Source organism: Uranotaenia lowii, chromosome 3, assembly GCF_029784155.1.
Source record: "Uranotaenia lowii strain MFRU-FL chromosome 3, ASM2978415v1, whole genome shotgun sequence".
Lineage (NCBI taxonomy): Eukaryota > Metazoa > Arthropoda > Insecta > Diptera > Culicidae > Uranotaenia > Uranotaenia lowii.
Window position 1 is genome coordinate 73,402,215 of NC_073693.1, and position 19,522 is coordinate 73,421,736.

The following is a 19,522-nucleotide window of genomic DNA, read 5'->3' on the forward strand; positions in this document are numbered from 1 at the left end:
GACCAGGGCAGCCTGTCCGTTTGACAGCTCGATTTCGCCCGCATGTTTACGTCAGAAATTCGCCCTCCAGCCTGCCGCTTTCAAAAACTTGCGCACACATCCATGCAACAGCAAATCGGTGCGCACAAACACAACCTCAAATCGGGATCGTTTCTCGATTTTCGAGCATTTGGATTGGCCGAATTGGCAGCCATCCTTCAGTGTGTTTAGCAGCACAGCAGCAGTAGCGAAGAAGATTAGGAAGAGACATATTTTTTCCTTCATCACAGTCACTCCATTACAAATTTCAGTTCTTTTTATTTTAAAATAGTGCAACCCAAAATATTGCTGCTGTAAAGAAACACATAAATTCGGGATTGGCAGAAATCAGTGGCTCTTTCAAGGTGTAAAATTCTGCCATTTCCGATCAATTTTAAGGAATACTTTTCTGTTCGTGCGGAGCAATGTTTTATCCACTGGTAAGTACCGGAGCTTCTTTTTTCTTTCCATCTTGCATTATTCTACAAGCCGGAAAGTATTTTATTTGGATTTTACTCAAGTGGGTTTCGGGTTTCCGAGAAGATCCCTGCCAGGATTTCAGCTAGGAACTCAAAATATGCTGAAAAATCGACAATCGATAGCGGGGAAAAAACGTGTAGCCGAAAAAAAAAGATGAAGGCTTACATCTGAATTCCTGCACATAAAAAGCACAGCTTGCATTAGCACGCGGTGTGTAGGTATAATTTTTTTTCGCGAGCATGAAAATGTTAGCCGCTCGCTAGTATCGCAAATGGAACTAGAGCGCAGAATATTTTATTTAACTCGTACACCATATTCCGTTACGATGGTGAAAAATTATGTTTTGGTTTAGGCCGATTTTTCCTTTATTTGAGGGGTTAGCCACTTTGTGGCAACCAAAAGGGAGACAATTTCCGTCCTATATGTGACTCCTTGTGGACGATCAAAACCGGCTACTTGTTCATGTACATGTAGAGCTGATGGTGCCCCACCAGACCAGCACACTACATTCGCCGCGAGTCGCGAGTCGATTCGGTTCAGAAAACGTCTGGTCTCGCGCCTACGTTAGTACGTGTTAAAGACATTATTTTGAAAAAACATATTTCAAATTAAGTTTATTTTACGGATCGATGAGTGATGGCGTTAATAGTTTTTTTTTGTTATGTTGGTAAACTTTTCATATGAACTTCATAAAAACTAAAGAGACTAGGGTAACGGACTAATTTTGGGACCAGGGGACTTATTTTGGACCACCTTGTCTAGCTCTCTTTAAAAACAACTTGCGGAAAAATTGTGGGCGTTACATCAAGTATCCGCGCTTCAACTATATTTAAAAAAATTCATGATAAATTGCTTTATAAGAGAGCTAAACGAGGTGGTCTAAAATAGGTCCTCTGGTCCAAAATAAGTCCTTTACCCTACATAAACATTTTTAGTCGATTAATAAATATGAACGTACGTCCCGTCTCATGTCCAATCATTATTCCTTAGGCGCATGAAACTAAATTTAAAATATTTGTAGCCTGGACAACATATTCTATACGAGAAATACAAATTTTAAAGTTTTTTTGATAGCTTTTGCATAAGTTTTCTGTGAATTCTTAAGATGTTCCATACTGCGTAATCAAAGCTCACGCGATATATTGATTGGTCGTGTGAGGTCCATCTTGTCGCCAGAACGAATTTTATAGACTCCTACACACAAAATTTTCGAGGCCGGAAATTAGCAAAATTTTGCTCAAATTTGACCAGCTAGAAACTTAGCAATCAATTTAGCAAAATTTTCGAACTAGAATTTTAGCAAACGAGAGAAAATTTAGCCGCCGCAATTTTTGCTTACTTTTTAGCAAAAACCGGTAGAAAAGAGCCCCGGATCTGAAATTTCAAAAATTATTGTTTTTTCTCTGCTAATTCGAAGGGAATGTTTGATCATTAAATAGAATACACAAATAACTTCATATTTACTTTATTTTTCACATTTTTTCGGAACATCGTTTACCTCTTTTCGTCAAATTGGAAGTAATTAGTTCCGATCCTGGGAACGCACCTTCCGGCGAGCAAAATGCCAATGGCCGACCCCCATCAACGATTGCAACTGGGTTGTGCCGGATGCAGCGCGTTGACATGCCAGTTGTGGTCCCTCTCTATTTCCGGACTGATGCAAAAATAAACGTTGTTTGCCGGCAGTTGCAACCTGGTAGGAAAAACAAACAATTTGGAATTTAAAAATCGTAAAATCTGTTCACTTCAAGATCGGACCTTACCTGTACGCATCCGGTGTCTATTTGGCAACCATTTTGTCGTTGAACTACCCACCAAACGAACCGCAAGCATCAAATTATCGGAACCGCGATGTACCACTTCGGTTTGTTGTTTTTCTCCCAACTGGCGGCGGCTGCTGTCTGTAAACAAAGCGGCTAGAAAACCTTACTTTTACTAAAATCAAGCAAGATTAACTTTGTTATTACTAAAATTAAGTAAATTTTGCTTTTTGCTAACTGAACAGTAAAAAAAATTTTTTGCTAACGGAAAGTAACAGCGAATTTTTGCTAAGTGGAGCCCCGAAAGTTTTGTGTGTAAGTTCTAGTGAAAGATGTGTTAAATTGGAATTGTGTTGAATTGGATTACATGGTCGTAATTTACATCTGTCCAAAAGCTATTGATCTCCGGCTATAATCCTTTTTTTAATTTTCATATTTCTTTTTTTTTTTTATAAAATTGCAACGAGTTTGGCTCCCTAAAACCAAACCCTTTAAATGTTTGAGCAAATTTCGTCACGTCTCATCAGCTCTCTATATTGCACTGGTCAGTTTTTTGCGTCTGTGGTGCATGGACGGACATGGATCCCAAAAGAGGGCACACACCCGAGATCATCGGTATTGGTGTTGGAATTTGGCTACTACACACAAAACTTTCGAGGCCGAAAATTAGCAAAATTTTGCTCAAATTTGACCAGCTAAAATCTTAGCAATCAATTTAGCAATTTTTTCGAACTAAAATTTTAGCAAACGAGAGAAAAATTTAGCCGCCGCAATTTTTGCTCCCTTTTCTAGCAAAAACCGGAGAAAAAGATCGCCGGACCTGAAATTTCAAAATTTATGGGCTTTTCTCTGGAGATTTAGGGGGAATGTTTGATTATTAAATACAATACTCAAATTTCATTCACTTTTAATTTATTGTTCACACTTTTCCAAAAAATTTTAACACTTTGTAGAACAGAAGTTCCGATCCTGGGGACGCACTTTCCGGCGAGCGAAATGCAATGCCATTCTTACCAACGAATGCACCAAGTTGTGCGTCGGATGGAGCTCGTTGAATTTTCAATCTCGGCCCTTTCCATTTCCAGACTGTTGAGGATTTCTTTTTGAAGTTGTAACCTGGTAGAAAAATAATAAACCGTTTTGAAATTAAAAAGTTGGAAAATCTGAATAATTTATAATTGACCCTACCTGTACGCTTCCAGCGTCGATTAGGCTAGTATATCGTAGTTGACTTAGCCACCTTTAGAACCACCAGAATCGAACTTTCGGAACCGCGCTCAATCGTGTCAGTTTGTTTTTTTCCTCCCAACACGCGGCGGCTGCTGTCTGTACACAAAGCGGCTAAACAATCTTCGTTTTACTAAAATCAAGCAAGATAAACTTTTAAACTACTAAAATCAAGTAAATTTAGCTTTTTGCTAAATCGACGGTAAAAAAATATTTTTGCTAACGGAAAGTAACAGTGAAATTTTGCTAAGTGGAGCCCCGAAAGTTTTGTGTGTAGTTCGCTCTCTTGATTTCGGTGCCTCCATCTCATCATAATCATGTTCGCCGTTCGTTCTTTTACTCTGACTTCGTCTGAGATACTCCGGTGTGGTGACGTGAGGTGCCTTTATGATTGTTATTGGCTTTGAGAAGCAGCGGTGGGTGGAAAGGTGGGTGTATCTTCTATTCTCTCGCGGTTGGCGAACCAACACACTGCCATGATACCGACTAAAGTAGAAGAACATCAGCACCTTCAAGGGGGCTATCCGGGAACAATTTCCTGAAGCAACATTGTTGCTTGTGGATTGAATTTTTGAGCCCTTGATTAATAACCTTTAACGGCGTGATAGTTCTATCAGGAAAGAATGTAAGGAGCCGAAAACGATCAGTTTTTTCTAGATATGTTAAAAGTTGAAAGCAGGTAGCTAAATTTGTAACAAACTTTTCAAGAATTCAGCATTTGCCATTTTATTAGGAATCGCATATAAGTAATTAGCTTTGCTCAAACTTGGTATAAATTCTCACGATTTTTAACGGAATTATCAAATAAAATGTTCAACTGCCATCTAACTTCCAACCAATGAAGGGAGTTTTTCAAGTGGTTAGAATTTCCAACATTTACATCTCTGTAGAACTATGTTCTAAGCGGCCTATTCTATCAATAAAACAAACAGAAACAGTCTGTGTGTCATAAAATTTATTGCCTCCCTCATCCATCTCCACAGCAGACAACATTCGAAGACGGAGAGATTGAACTTGGTCGTCAGGAGATTCTGGCCCACGAGCAACTATCCGACAATAAGCATTCGCTCGCGGTGTCGCTTTCACTCGGAAATACATTGATCAACCTGAACAGGATCAAATGTCCCCAGTGCAGGAAGGTGAGTTAGTACATCAGCAATAATTTTGACAGTTCTGTGAAGTGGTCAAATGCTCATATCACCCGTAAAAGTGTTTAATTCTTACAACAAAATAAACCATCATCCCTTCAATCTCACCTCGGAAGTGTAAATATAGGATCGTGCCGACTTTGTTTCCCTTTTATGTGTCCTGACTTCGAGAAAAGAAAACCTGTTTCCAGATTCCAACCTTCTACCCTTTGTTGTTCTTTCCCCATACTACACCCTTGTTCGCTCTACGATGAGAAGAACTTCACAGACAAGGCAATTTCAAAATATCATAAACGATTGATCCTCGCTTTCTTTGCTCTTTGTTTCCTTCGCACGCACCCATGAACAATTATGATCCCTCGGTCGGCTGGCTGAATTATGTGCGTTCTTCTCTGGGCCATGCAACCGACAGCGATTCGACACGATGGAAGAAATGCAGCAGCATCGTACCAAACATCTGACCGAGAACAAGTTCAAGTGCGAAATTTGCGGCAAGGAGTTCCCTAGCCACAGCTCGATGTGGAAGCACACCAAGGCCCACACTGGCGAACGTAAGCAATAGAAAAATAACAATAAACATAGCTGAATATCTTCGTTGTAATGATTTGTGGAACCTTATGTGCATTTTTTTTCCTTTTCGTTACAGGTCCATTTGTGTGCCAGATTTGTAATAAGGGATTCACCCAGTTGGCTAATCTGCAGCGGCACGATTTTGTCCATAACGGTAAGTTGTGTATAACTTAAGCTTGTCGGGAAATTATATTCTTATCATACGTTCCAAAAATTTGTCATTCGGCTTGGAGCTATGAGCGTACAGAAGTTTTACGGTAAATAGCAAAAAACGTTAAGGATTTCGTATCTCAATGTATGTGGATTGATAGTATGTTTAATGAAGTACACTATGTATGCAAGATTTCGACTTAACGAGCGAAATTCAACATTGAAGTCACTACAATGTATTTCGTCAGCTTCTAGACTCAAGTATGAAATCGGTTGCTGCTGTTCCGGATGCCGTTAGTAAACCGTAAGTTTCATTACCTCCACTCAATTCGTAAATTGAGAATGCTGAACAGCTTCACGCGCCTCGCGTCCTTGGTAATGCCTTCGTGAATGCATCAGCTGGCTGATTCTCAGTAGAGATGGGTCTCAAAGAGAGCTGATCGCTTTTTACGATCTCCCTGGTGAATGCATACTTCACTTCCTGATGCTTCATCCGCTGGTGGGTCCATGCCTTTTCCAGGTACTGGATGCAACCTTCCTTGACTGCATGGCAAAGGGCTCCTATCTCAGCTTCGGTTGACGACAGACTGACCGTCTGCTGACGTTTCGTTGAACACGAAATAAGATTTCCTAAAATCATGTAAGCGTAGCCTGATGCAGATCTTCGATCATCGGAATCATAGGCATAATCTGTATCTGCACATCCGATTAGTGTTTCCGGTGTCGCGTCTCTGTGATATACCAACGCCATATCGGTCATACGTCGAAGGTATCGCAGAACACGCTTTAGGCCTGGTCATTTGCTATGTGCGCTAACCGCAGCACTGATGTTCGATCTCGAAGATGACTGAAAACAACCGATCAAATCGTTGAACGGCTGCTCGATGGTAACCTCACTTTGTCCAGCCCGAATCTCGGTATCTTTCATGGCTGCGGTGGTCTTCCGGAAAAAGCAGTCCCCATGGCCCTTCAGCTTGCTGACAATTCGAATTTGCTCTTCCTCATCAGCAGCGGCTACGTTAGCCGCGTAGCGTTGAATAGCTTCTCCTGTCTCTGGGCCGGTTCGGGATTGACGGAAACTTGATCATCATCGCTACTCTCGTCCCCAACGTATGCTGATTGGCACCAGAATCGATGACGAATCTTCGTTGATTGTGGTGGCTGATAACCTCAGCATGCGAACGCACAGCATGTCTTGCATGTCGCGTTATGTTAACCCCAGCAAAGCATCCTCTTGTTGCTAACAGGGCCCTTTCTAGGTGGCTTCGAGAATAAGCAAAACTTCGATCGTCAGGACTCATCAAAAATGCCTCAGAAATCAAGAGGTGGGTGAAAACCGTCGCCCAAACCACCTCCTCCGAAGCAGCTTCCATCCATCGAAGACATGCTCGCGCATACTAACCGCAGCACAGCTACAAAGCACGAGAATGATCTTCTCGACTACAACTCTTTGATCGCTACAAAAAGTCGGAAGGCAAAGTTCAGCAACAAACGTCTATTCGAAAATACCCCCTTCAAAGCCACTAAAAATCGTATTGAAGGTTTGGATGAGCTCACGCGTACTGATCGCAGCGTAGCTCCACATCACGAGAGTAACCCTCTCGACAAGCAGCTTCTTCCGTCCTCCAACCTTCCAATACTCCATCTGGAGTATTCGGACCTGACCAATCCTGGTTATTTATTTATTTATTTTTTATTTATTTTTTCCTCGGACGGGGAAAGCCCGCTGGAGTTAAGCTTCTCTCAAGCCACTTCTCCAACAGGCACAAAACCCTGTCAAAACAATTTTAACAATTCGTTTACAATATTATTCCAAAATATCTACACTCAGAGGAAATCTTATTATAAATTTCATAAGATACATCTTATGAACCACTTTTTTGCGTCCAAACTAATTTTTCATAAAAGTCTTATGAAATTTTTTCAATTTTCATACGATGTTCTTATGAAAAATAGATGAAACGGCATTGTGAAAAAATGATGAACACATTCATTCATAGCATCAGTTTTTTTTCCATCATCTAACAGTACGAAGCTATCACCGGTTCATAGTTATTATAGTTTTCCTTCAAAGTTAAATGTTATTGTTATCTCCGGCACGGTAAGTTCGATTTGATGTTTTTGGTGTGAACGTTGAATATATTAGTAAACTAAAATACATTATTTGTTTACTTTTCAGCAAGCTGATCGGCAAAAAACGAAAGGTCGAAGATTGAGATGCGGCAAAAAAAACTTTGATGGAGCCGTCTGTTGATGCGCTGCTGATGGTGACCATGAAGGATTTAATTTTAAACAAATTTGGCAAACAATAAAGTGAATGTTTTCAGCATGAAATATCGAGAATTTTTCTTATTAGAAAGTGATTTACTGTTTCCATAAGAATCTCTTATGAAAAGCAACAACCTCTCATTGAAGTAGGCGTTCATCTTCAGAATTCATTCGCGTCATAAGACAATCTTATGAATTTCATTAATTTTTCTTATGGCGCCACTTCATAAGAGAATCTTATGGCATACATAATAGTATTTTTCTGAGTGTATGAGCACTCCAGTGAGCGAGATAATACTCTGTGAAGGAGTGCTTGGCACTTTTCGTTTGCTATTTCACAATTTTATACAATATAATAGGGTATTAACACTTGTATTATAAATTCGTAGATTTTTGTGGGCTGCTGCGGTTGTGCGTGGGTTACTTATAGGGGGTGGCGGTGGTTTGGAGTGGCGTTTGCGCGGCAGTGGGCTAGGTGGAGGGGCGAGAACGAAAAGATGATATTTATAAGTGGTGTGGCATAAAAATTTCTTTTAGCGGAGGAAGCAGTTTATGTTCTGCTTGCAGATCGATAACAGTTGCGCTTTGAATCGCGAGGGCGTTGAAAACAGTTTCAGGGTCTCTTGCAGGTTGTTGTAGAGTTTACTGGCAAAGTAACTAGATTTCTTTTTACCGTATTCCGTCCTTACACGGGATAGGCGGAGATGATTTGCATTTCTGGACAAACGGTTACAGATCCCAAGAGTCCTCCTTCCGGCCATTAGGAATGCAATCACGCTGCTAACCGCAGCGTAACTCGTGACGGTACCGAGAGTAACCCTCTCGAATCCCAACTTTCTGGCGACGAACTCCAGTTGCGCCTTCTGGCTGACCTGGAATATCTCATGGCTACTGCGCTAAAGATCCTCCGCGCTCAGCACTTGAATGCTGACCACAACAAAGCACGAGAGTAACCCTCTTGGCTATCAGCAACCCCCAATTAATCCGGGGTGTTGCTGCAGTTGGACTTCTTCCCCCCCTCGCAGCCGGTCGCTGAACATAAGACTCTCTCCGGCCGTCGGACGTGAGCTCACGCTTGCCAACCGCAGCGTGACTCGTGACGACATCGAGAGTAACCCTCTCGGTCCACGAACCTCCCTGGACTCGAGCTCTGGCAGAACCTTCTGACTAGCGTGGGATATCCCGCTGGCTGACCTCGGTGCCAGCGGTATTCTGGTTGCTGGCTGGCCCTCTGCCATGGTCCTCTAGCTTTTGGATGGCCCCTCTGGTGGTGTTGTGCCTGGTTGGTCCTTCTGCGCTATTTTGGTTGCTGGCTGGCCCTCTGGCTCCTGGATGTTTCCTCTGGTGGTGCTGTGCCTGGTTCCTCGACCAGGCTGGTTATTCTGCGCTGGTCACTGATGAACTTGCTAACCGCAAGTATTGAGAGTACTTATCTCAATAACGCATTTTCCAATTTTTCAGACGTATTTGGGCTCATAAACTGTTGAAAAACGCAGGTTTCAGTGGTGAAACAGAGTTATCTTTGTTTTACAGGTTTGTTCATCAAATCCTTAAACAATTACCCAGTTCATTAGCGATAGCGTTTTGTCATTTTCCACTTCTCATATTCCCTAACCGACTACCGACAATGTTTCTCTGAAAGTTAGTTTTCTTCGTTACAAATACAAGTTATCAGTGAAAAGCAATTTCTATATTTTATTGAGTCAGAAGGATTATTGATTGGTAAGCAGCATGTATGTATTTGGCTAAAAATGGTTAAAGTGTTGAAAAAAGTAGGTAGGTATCAACCGAACGGTTCTGAACTGATTTGAAGACTATAAACAGAATGCAAGAAACGAAATATCAATCATTTTGTTGCGTTGTAGAAAAAATAATCTAGGTGTTCCCCAAGGAAGTGTTCTGGGTCCCTTGTTATTCCTACTGTACATTCATGACAAGCCGAAGTTATGGCCGTCTCCTCTTTGTCGATGATAAAGTCTCCCATTGAAGTGGTAATTACGTATAGCTCGATATCGATAATCGTGATAGCGGCATTTTGTCATGAAGGTAGGACACCTGGTTAGCGGATTCCAATATAATGCAAAGTATAGAAAAAGCCTCAAAATATGCATATGTTCACTTCAGATTTCTGAACAGTCAGAAGACAATTTAAACATTACACTTGAAATCGTCTCCGCTGGTCCACAAGGCAGTTTCCTTGATACACTTCTTTATATATTTGAAGAATTTTTAACTCCACTTTTGCGTTTAAACGATAGCTATAGAATATCGAGATGAATCAAAGAAGATGATACTCTTTCAAAACTTAAAAGCATTTCCACCTTCTATCAGGAAGCCTACATGTTTTTTCCTCTTTTTCTATTTTCCGATTGCAATTGCTCCGTGCACAATACCGTAACCAAAACCTGTCGATCGTGTAGGATTGAAGCCTTTCAAATGTCCAATCTGCGAAAAGTGTTTTACGCAGCAAGCAAACATGCAAAAGCATCAACTGCTCCATACCGGTAATAATGCAAAACTACTAGCGTACCTATACTTATATTTCACTTCCCTTTTTTGGTTTTTTTATTACTGATTGTATACATCTTTATTTTTTGGTTATTGAAAGTTTTCTCAGCTACACACATGAAGCTTCTTTTATTCATCTCTCCAATGTTCACTTTATTCTTTCTGTTTTAGCGAACGACTTTTGAGCATTGAATTCATGTTTATCTTAATTTTTATGTTTTTCTTTAAAGGTCTGAAGCCATACAAATGTCCGGTATGCCAGAAAGCATTTTCCCAACATGCTAATATGATCAAACATCAAATGTTACATACAGGTAAGTTGAAGTTGTTTTTGATGTATAAAGTATTTTGTCGAATTGTAATATTCCGTTTACTTTTTATTTCAGGGCTTAAGCCTTACAAGTGTCCAGTGTGCCAAAAGGCATTTACTCAACATGCTAACATGGTTAAACATCAGATGCTTCATACAGGTGAGTAAATGAAGTTGCTCTTAGCTTTTTTCGATGCCTGTTATTTTTCTTGTTATCTTACACACGTATATAGTTTTCTAATTTAATTACCTTAATATTAATCGATCATTTCATTTTTACACAGGTTTGAAACCTTATAAGTGTCCCGTGTGCGATAAAGCATTTACTCAACAAGCAAACATGGTCAAGCACCAGATGTTACACACTGGTAAGTTACCGATTCTTTTTTTAAATTTATGTTTTGTACACTTGATAACTAGTTTTAATAATCTACGCGAAACAATCGCCTTCGAAATAGGAGCAAACTACTAATACTGAACATTCTGTTTCTCCCACTTTTTCGACTGTATAAAAACGAAAAAAAATCTCTTGATTTCTCGATTCATGTAGGCGTTAAACCTTACAAGTGTTCTACATGCGGCAAGGCATTTGCACAGCAGGCAAACATGGTCAAGCATCAAATGCTTCATACTGGTAAAGTTTTGTTTTCCTTTGTTGATCTTAAGTAAATCATCACAACCAACCAACCTTAGTACTCATTTATACGAGATCGAATGTGAACAAATTCCCAAATATTTTTCGCAATATTTTTCTACATTCTGTTCCGTTTTATTTGAATAACGATTTTAATTTCGAGTCAGTTCCTTTCAAGTAACAATTCCATTTTTTATACGATCGAAACTAACACACCAACACCCTTTCCTATAGACACAAAAGTTAGAAATACTTTCTCTTGAATCCGCTCCAAAACCGAACAATCCATAAATAAAACAGTTTTTTGAAAAAGAAAAAAAAATAACGAAATCGTAAAAATTTTCCAGGCATAAAACCGTACAAATGTCCAACCTGTGGAAAAGCCTTCGCCCAGCAGGCGAACATGATGAAGCATCAGATGCTCCATACCGGTAAACATTGTTTCTATATATTTTTGACTAAGATTAGGAGTATTTAAAAAAAAAATTGGATGTTAGTGAAATCCGTAGTTGACATGCTGAGAGTCTGAGCTAATCGTGTATTTCTCTTTCCGAGATTATCATATTTTTTATGTCTAAGTTTGTAGGACTGTTCATAAAAAGTTTGTTTTCCAAATTTGATTCAAGCTTACCTACTTAGATTGATTTAGGTTTTTATTTTATTTTATAATGCCGATTACCGTAAACTGTTGTTTTCGATTACATAGAACTGCAAAAAAAAAGGATTTTCACAATTTATCAAATAAGCAACATTTTCAAATATCCAGCGGAAAGCAATATTTCAGTTCTAGAAACATTTATCTTTACATTTCACAATGAAGCAACAGATCGGTTTAATTTTTTTTTTCTTTCTATAATTCCAACAGGACTTAAACCTTACAAATGCGGTACATGCGACAAAGCTTTTGCCCAACAGGCCAATATGGTCAAGCATCAAATGCTACATACTGGTAATTATGATATTTTCATACCTACTCAACCTTCGCGGGTTTATCGAAATGATGAGCATTAGATTAGATATTCATTCAAAGAGTACAGCTATTTGAAAGGATCTTTTTCCCACGCCCCTTTTTTCAATGATGAGAATTTTCACAAAAACTTGATTACCAATGATATCGTTTTGTTTGGTTCATACTGATTATCCGAGTATGTTAATTTACTTCTCTGTCCATGATAAGAGCCACCTACTAATGTTATTTTGTTCCTAGGTATTAAACCGTACAAGTGCAATACATGTGGCAAGGCTTTTGCTCAGCAAGCAAATATGGTCAAACATCAGATGCTTCATACGGGTAAATGTTGTTTCCAATCCTTGCTATTGTTTCGAGTAGCTAAATTAGGAGCACACATGTTAAATGAATCTCATTTTTTTCTCTCCTCCCCACTTTTCGTCCACCCCCGTTAGGAGTGAAACCCTACAAATGCTCAGTATGCGGCAAAGCGTTTGCCCAGCAAGCCAACATGGTCAAGCATCAGATGCTTCATAGCGGTAATAATCGAACACAAACCCGCCGTCCGTCCATTGGGGTTTAGTAATCAGGCTGGTTTCTTATGTTAATTCTGTTTTGTTTTCATTTTCGGTTCGATGGTGGTTCAGGAATTAAACCGTATAAATGTCCAACTTGTGATAAGGCTTTCGCCCAGCAGGCCAACATGGTCAAGCACCAGATGCTGCACACTGGTAAATAACCGTTCCGAACTAACACACTTTCATGCCCTGGTAAACGTCCTCTAACGTCTTTCGAAAAAAAAATTACCGTCGATGAGCATCAGATCGGGTTTCTCTCCTTTCGGGCATTCAGTTTAAAAAAAAAATTATACATAAAATTTGCGCACGCTTCTATGCCTTCAGAAAGTTCAAATTCGTAACACATTCGGTTTGATGCTCATCCTTTCTGTGTTTTGTGTCCTCGTGTCCCAACACGAAACAGTTGTTTAAAAGTTAATCGTTTTTTCTATCTTCTTCGCTAGGTGAAAAACCCTTCAAATGCAAGAGCTGCGATAAGGCGTTCTCCCAGCGGGCCAACCTGAAGAAGCACGAGATGGTCCACCTGGGCATACGACCACACACCTGTCCGCTGTGCTCCAAGTCGTACTCACAATACTCGAATCTAAAGAAGCATCTGCTGGTGCATCAGAAGCAGGCGCTCAAGCAGCAACAGCAGAACGGGCAAGTGATGGTGTAAGTATGATGCTTTATATTCTGTTCATTTACTTTAATTTTTTTTATTCATTCGAATATCTGTATCTGTTGTTATACTTATGATGAAGTTAAACTTTCACAATGAAGTTAATTTTTGTCTGTCGAAACCACACAGATTTCATTTTAGAAGGAAGAAAAAATGGCTCTGAATCGGCTCTCTCATAACATTGGAGACACTTCTCCGACAACCAAATTCGGATTATGTTCATCCTCGGTTACTTATTTATTCACTTTGAGATCATGTGTCCCGATTGTCCGACGCTTAGGGTCGGAGAGCCAGCGTCTTCATTTGCGTCCAGCCAAGGTTCTCGCACAGCTTCATTCACGTGCCATAATATTAATGTGTAGTGCCTTTTGATGGCACCGACGATGTGTTTCCACGTTTGAGATCCAGTTGCCAGGTCACCAAGCGCGGATGATATTCCTTTAGGCAGGCAGCGATTCACAAATACTTGAAGTATTAAGTAAAGTAATTAACCTTTAGAAGGTTAATTTTAATTTTTTTTAAACAGTACACTTTACGTAAAAGTGCGTACTACTTACGATCAAACAATACTTTCCTAACATTCTGTTCAACATTTTGAAAACATTCAATTTAATTTAAGATCTCAACATTTCATGTCGCCTACCACTCATAATTTTAAAAAAATTCACAGATACCGATATTCTTCTTTTGAATGATGAGAACTTTCACAAAAACTTGATTACCAATGATATAGTTTTGTTTGGTTCATACTGATTATCCGAGTATGTTAATTAACACTTTTGTCCGTAATAAAAAAAACATTCTAACTTTTCTTTTTTCTATTTTAGCATTCTCTACAACTGCCAGACTTGCAAGATGCAATTTGAAAATATTCTCGAATTCGAACGCCACACGCGGCAGTGTAATGAACTGACCAATGGAGGGCTCAAGATGGAACACATCAACATAAAGAGTGAGATTGACATCGACGGTAGCTCCAGCTCGGGAATGACTCAACACATCACCATACCTCACAGTCAGTCGCCCAACCAGCCGACTCCCATGCACATTCCGTCGGCTATACTGACCTCGGTGATTTCGAGTTCAGCCGCCGTGAGCAATGCCCACACGCTTAGCGGTCTCCATCCAACCCACCATTCGGTGGTGACTACGGCGGCCCATTTGCAGCACCCCCAGCAGCAGCACACGCCACCATCTCAGCATCAACAGCAAACCCAGCAGCAGGTTGCTCATCAGCAACAGACACTGGCCCACCAACAACATCCCTCCCTGCAGCAGCAGCACAACCTTCCGATCCACCTGCAACAGCAGTTGTCCCATCACCTGATTTCCTCGCATCTGCCACACCAGGATCACGGACCCGCCGATCTCCATCACCAGGTCAACTTCCATCATCCGCACATCCCACATATCCCGCACAAGATCCTATCGCCCCTGTTCCACATTCCACCGTTCAACAACAATCACAGCACATAATGGAACGCTCGCAAGGGACTTTCACTGTCCCAACAGCAACATCAGCAGCGACTAGCAGGTGGTCGTGGGGGTGAACCGTTATCGTTGGAAACTGCGAGCAGAACACCAACGTTGGCCGCCCACAGCAACAACAATAACAATCCAATGGCTGTTATAAGTCGGACTGAACTAAACGTCCCCAGCAGCGGACACTGCGGCTCGCGTGCAGGTGGTACCCCACAGCAACACTAATCAAAACAGAAAAAAAACACAAAGCGAAAAAGTACTACCTAAATACCTAGGCTACCTACTAAAGAAGGTAATTTTATCTTATAATGGAAGGAAGAGAAAGAGGAAAACATTGTATTTGCATAAGAAACTAGAATGTTGACAATTTAGGAACCAATACTCAGAGAGTATTACTACTGCTAAATAGGCTACTTTTAGGCAAGCGGACGGCTCTGTGCGCCCTCCTCGCCTCGCATTGCTGGTTAGACAGAGACAGGTAGCGGCGGTGGGCGCGCGCAGAGATCATCGAAAGTTATTCTTATTTGGTTAGGATTCGATTATAGATTCTAATTATTGAGAAATTGAACATACTTATTCAATAAAAACAAAAGAGTTTCTTTTTTAAATAGTTTCTTTCGCTTACGAATGATGTACATAGGAAAAAAAATTAAAAGTATGATTTAGTTGTTGACCTATCAGGAAAACATAGGATAATAGCGCTTTGACAAATGTGTTGACAAATGTGTTGCCGACATCCAATTCAACCGCTAGCCAGCCAGATGAAAAAAGTAAAAAGGTTTTTGGAAGCGCGTTACTTAGCTAAACATTGCCACCTTAGAACGGGGATTAGGTATGTGTAGCAGGTGCTTATTTTTTAAAAGGGCAGTTTTCGTGTATAGAACCCACGGAAGCAAACTGATGTGATATGTTGAACCAGTTAGAGAATGTTAAAAAAATCATCTGGTGGCAAACGGATGATTGGAAAAAGGCGTTTTCAGGAAATAGAATGTGTCATCCAAAATTTTTGGGAGGACTTTTTCGAAAGCAATCAACTTCTAAGGAAAATCAGACGTATGGAAATTTTGTTGTTGAAAATGTTATCAAACTTCTTTTTAACCTAGTACAGTGCGAAATGGAACTTAGTTTGTTTGAACGAAATGAAATACACACAAACACTTAGCAATTAAAATCCATTTGAAATCAACAATTTTGTGGAAGAATACTTACTTTATGTCGTGTATTCAATCGTAGTTCTTGCTGCAGTTTATCGAGGCATTTTTCTAATCAGGCATTAAGTTCTTAAGCAGTTGGTTATAAATTGCGTTGAAAGGTGGTTCTCATCAATCAACGGGAAAGAGCCCTCTGTTCATTTTGTTTTCAAATTCAACAAAAGTTGAACATTAGAATTTTGTATCTTTCATGGAAAAGTTCCTAGCGCATTCGTTTCGTTCAATGTGTATTTTTAAAAAAAAACCTGATTGAAAATCTCATCTAGCGTTACACACCAACCAATTATGGTATCACGTGAAGGTAGTTTTAAACAGGATAACTATTATTACAAAACACTCGGTAATATTTTTTTAATGATTTAGGAAGGTATGGTTTGTCTCTAGCATAGAAACCCGATCTCGTAGGCTTTCGTGTGTCTGTTTCTTCAAACACATTTGGACGGACGCGCGCTATACGGATGATGGAGGTATATGATCTCACTCCGGAAGGAAAGAAAAACAGTTGATCAAAGTAAGGAGAACCTAGCTCGAGTGGCCATTTTGCATCGCAAGAAAACTCTTTTTGACATACACACAGGACAGAGGATAAAGTTGACATATGCTCCTAATTTACTACTAGTCGCCAAATCAACAACTATACGAGAATTATGCTTAAATGTGAATTTGTAGAAATGTATCGCAAATAAAAACCAAGTGGCTAGAACTGTAGGAATCAATAAATTAAAACACAGCTCCCCTGGTGGAGTTGTAGCGTTAAGATAAGATGCAAGAAAGAAAAAAAACAAGAACCATAGACTGCTTCTGCTGGAAAAGCTACTAAAACAAGGAAGGACGTCCTTAATTTCCGGCAAAAAAAAACAACACAATAACTGTAATGTTTTACTTTTAAATTTGTACCGCGCCTGTGACATTGAATCTGATAAACCAAGTTTTCAACAAACGACTGACAGCAGATGAAGATTTCTCAAACAGGTTTCGTTTTCGTTTTATGCCAGTGAAATCGAGACACAACCAAGTTCAGTTCACAAACACGTCTTCCACAGTACAGAAAAATCCGATGAGGGTCGATTGCAAAACTAATTCAATGATTCGATTCAATGTGCTACGCGTTTTAATTCTCGAAATTAGGCGTTTACCCTCATTAATATTTTCGTTTTTCTAACCCGTTCAAGATTCAAGAGAGAAGAAACTACATCGACATATGATTGTTGTGAGACTTCACTCTGTCGATAATAACTGAGAATAGACCGATTGCGCAGTGAATCATTAGAACGAATAGATTTCAGAATCGATTGACTTATTTTTTATAAACAGACGAACGTTGACAAGTTTAAAAAAATCGTCTAAGAAAACATTCAAATGTTAATGATCAAATAACTAAAAAAAATCACTAAATTACTAAATTGTGTCTAGTAAATATACCGTACAGGCCCCAGGTTCTTCTCAGGATGTTTCGGTAGGCTATTCTTAGACCTTTGGGACAGTTAGCCGAAATAATATGATGACTCATCTCGAGCTCTTCTTACGACAGAAATCAGTCAGTGCACAGATTTATGCTTTTCGAGTTGACCATTTCATGCTGAAAATTTACTCATTCTAATGATTCAAGCAACAAATAGGTAAACACGTGAATGCACATCAAACTTATACGTATAAAATTTAAAGAAGCTCCTTGCAATTCATACAATAGAATACAACAATGAAACATGTTGTTAATCATTCAAGCTGGTAATAACATAAAATAGCATTGAAAGAAGAAAAAGGAACTCCATTAGTCGTATAAATCAAAACCTATTTTAAGAAATAAAAAAAGAAACCAAGCAAACTAAACCACTAGTAAACACTTTAAATATTAAACACCTAGGTTGAGAAACAGAAACTGAGTAAACAAAACATAAATGCTAAACACAAAAGGGTGATACATACGATTAAAACGAGCAAAGTCATTTTATATTAAGCGCCATCGTAGAAATCGATGGCAGTCACACATGCAAGAAGAATAAGGAACGAGCTGTTAACTAAAAAAAGGGAAAAACAAACAAAACTAAAGGAGTAAAAAAGTAAGTGCTTGACTGTAGACTTAGTAGTAGATATTGTAAAAAGAAACAAAATCATTAGGCACGAAGATAGAGAAAGCTACGTGTAGTCTGCCGGAGGAGCGAGCACACCTACGACACGCGGATAAGCCCGGTGCAAAACAGAGGCATTGATTGGATCTACTATACAGGTTGGCTTCCGACGGAAGACGCTTCCAAGAAGCAATTCCGTTCCGGAAAAGTTCAGAGGATTCGTACATATATCACACGTGTATGTAATCGAAAAATAAAAACATTTATAGAACAGAAAGGCTGTAGAACTCTCCCCCAGAAAGAAGTTGGCTGTTGAAACAAGAGTGCATGTGTTACCTATATATACCTATTATTACACTAATCATCATCATTGATATACGATGAGAAAACCGTATATAAACGCAGAAGAAAGTCAGTCTGTAAAAACAAATATGCTAAAAAATCGCAAGTGAAAGTGAAAAAAAAACATAAAATTAATCATAATAGAGGATGTAAAGCAATGCTGTTCAAAACAGTTTTATTTAGCGATACTACGCAGTGCAAAAGAAAAATCTTACAAAAAATAAACAATGTGAGTAGTGATGATGAGAGATCATAACCAGAAATCAGAATGGAAGCAGGAACGAGTATAGGATGTTTTTAACGAATCCGTGAAAGTAAGGTGGTACTTTTATATTGTTTTACTGAGCGTGAGTCAACTAGGTAAATAGGAAGCAAATCAAAAAAAGCGTTACGCGGGAAGTGAATTAGGAAAAAAAATTCTATGCAAGTGAACATGTTACAGTTACGTTGAAACGGTTGAAAAAAAGTATCACATTTATTGATATACTTATACGGCTTATATTTTGTTACGAACACCCTCTCACAATCCCTTGCATTCAATATATCCTACTTATATGTAATGTTAATTCGCAAACTAAGTGCATTAAAACATGAAATCACACAAACAAACAAACACACAGAAGAACACACCCGTACAGTTAATAGGAGGGATGATCACATGATTTTGTTTTTGCTGCCGTCGTAATCAAACAACACGTATCATTAAAAAGAAAGTTTGTTATAATGATTTAAAAGTATGATTTAGATTTCTCAATCTTTTTTTAAATACGCCTTCCTATTATTATTATTATGAAATGACGCGAAATCAAATAAAATCTACACATAGAAGCTTATAGTCATTAATAAAACTTGTTTTAATTTTTTTATTCTATAAATATATCCGAATATTTTCCTTGTTTTGTAATATTAATTTGGCTGAACTGATTTAGCAAATTTGTAGCTCTTGGCAATGATTGAAACAGAGTTCCGATAATCACTCGGAAGAAACGCTCATGATAGGTTTCTAGTTGGAAAAATTCAAAGCCGAATGCTGCTGCCTGTAGTTCCCTGAGAGTCGGCAGAACGACAATGCGAAGTCAATGTAAACAAGATTCAAAAGCGAGAGTGGATTCGCATCAAAGTCGATCTCTCAGGCTCACTACCTGGTGTATCAGAAG

At 39.2% G+C, this 19,522-nt stretch overlaps 1 protein-coding gene across 7 annotated transcripts; it reads left to right on the forward strand.

Moving 5' to 3' along the window:
* The first annotated feature begins 185 nt into the window (after positions 1 to 185).
* On the forward strand, positions 186 to 19,213 carry LOC129751860 (zinc finger protein 883-like). Of its 7 annotated transcripts, none has more exons than XM_055747602.1 (16): positions 186 to 458; positions 4,469 to 4,624; positions 5,046 to 5,184; positions 5,280 to 5,357; positions 10,042 to 10,125; positions 10,360 to 10,443; positions 10,516 to 10,599; positions 10,724 to 10,807; positions 10,990 to 11,073; positions 11,421 to 11,504; positions 11,939 to 12,022; positions 12,281 to 12,364; positions 12,478 to 12,561; positions 12,670 to 12,753; positions 13,044 to 13,254; positions 14,089 to 19,213. In XM_055747602.1, exons 1-16 carry the CDS (start codon positions 444 to 446, stop codon positions 14,735 to 14,737), a joined length of 2,088 nt encoding a protein of 695 aa, XP_055603577.1. In that variant the 5' UTR covers positions 186 to 443; the 3' UTR covers positions 14,738 to 19,213. The 7 variants fall into 7 exon arrangements, with proteins under 7 accessions (XP_055603577.1, XP_055603578.1, XP_055603580.1 ...); XM_055747603.1 differs by having other exon boundaries at positions 4,472 to 4,624; XM_055747605.1 differs by lacking the exon at positions 10,990 to 11,073.
* The last annotated feature ends 309 nt before the right edge of the window (positions 19,214 to 19,522 follow it).

Excerpts from the sequence above, each read along its gene's own strand:
- LOC129751860 (XM_055747602.1), top strand. Across the intron at positions 12,562-12,669 it reads GCATCAGATGCTTCATAGCG|GAATTAAACCGTATAAATGT; the intron begins GTAATAATCGAA and ends ATGGTGGTTCAG. Across the intron at positions 12,754-13,043 it reads GCACCAGATGCTGCACACTG|GTGAAAAACCCTTCAAATGC; the intron begins GTAAATAACCGT and ends CTTCTTCGCTAG.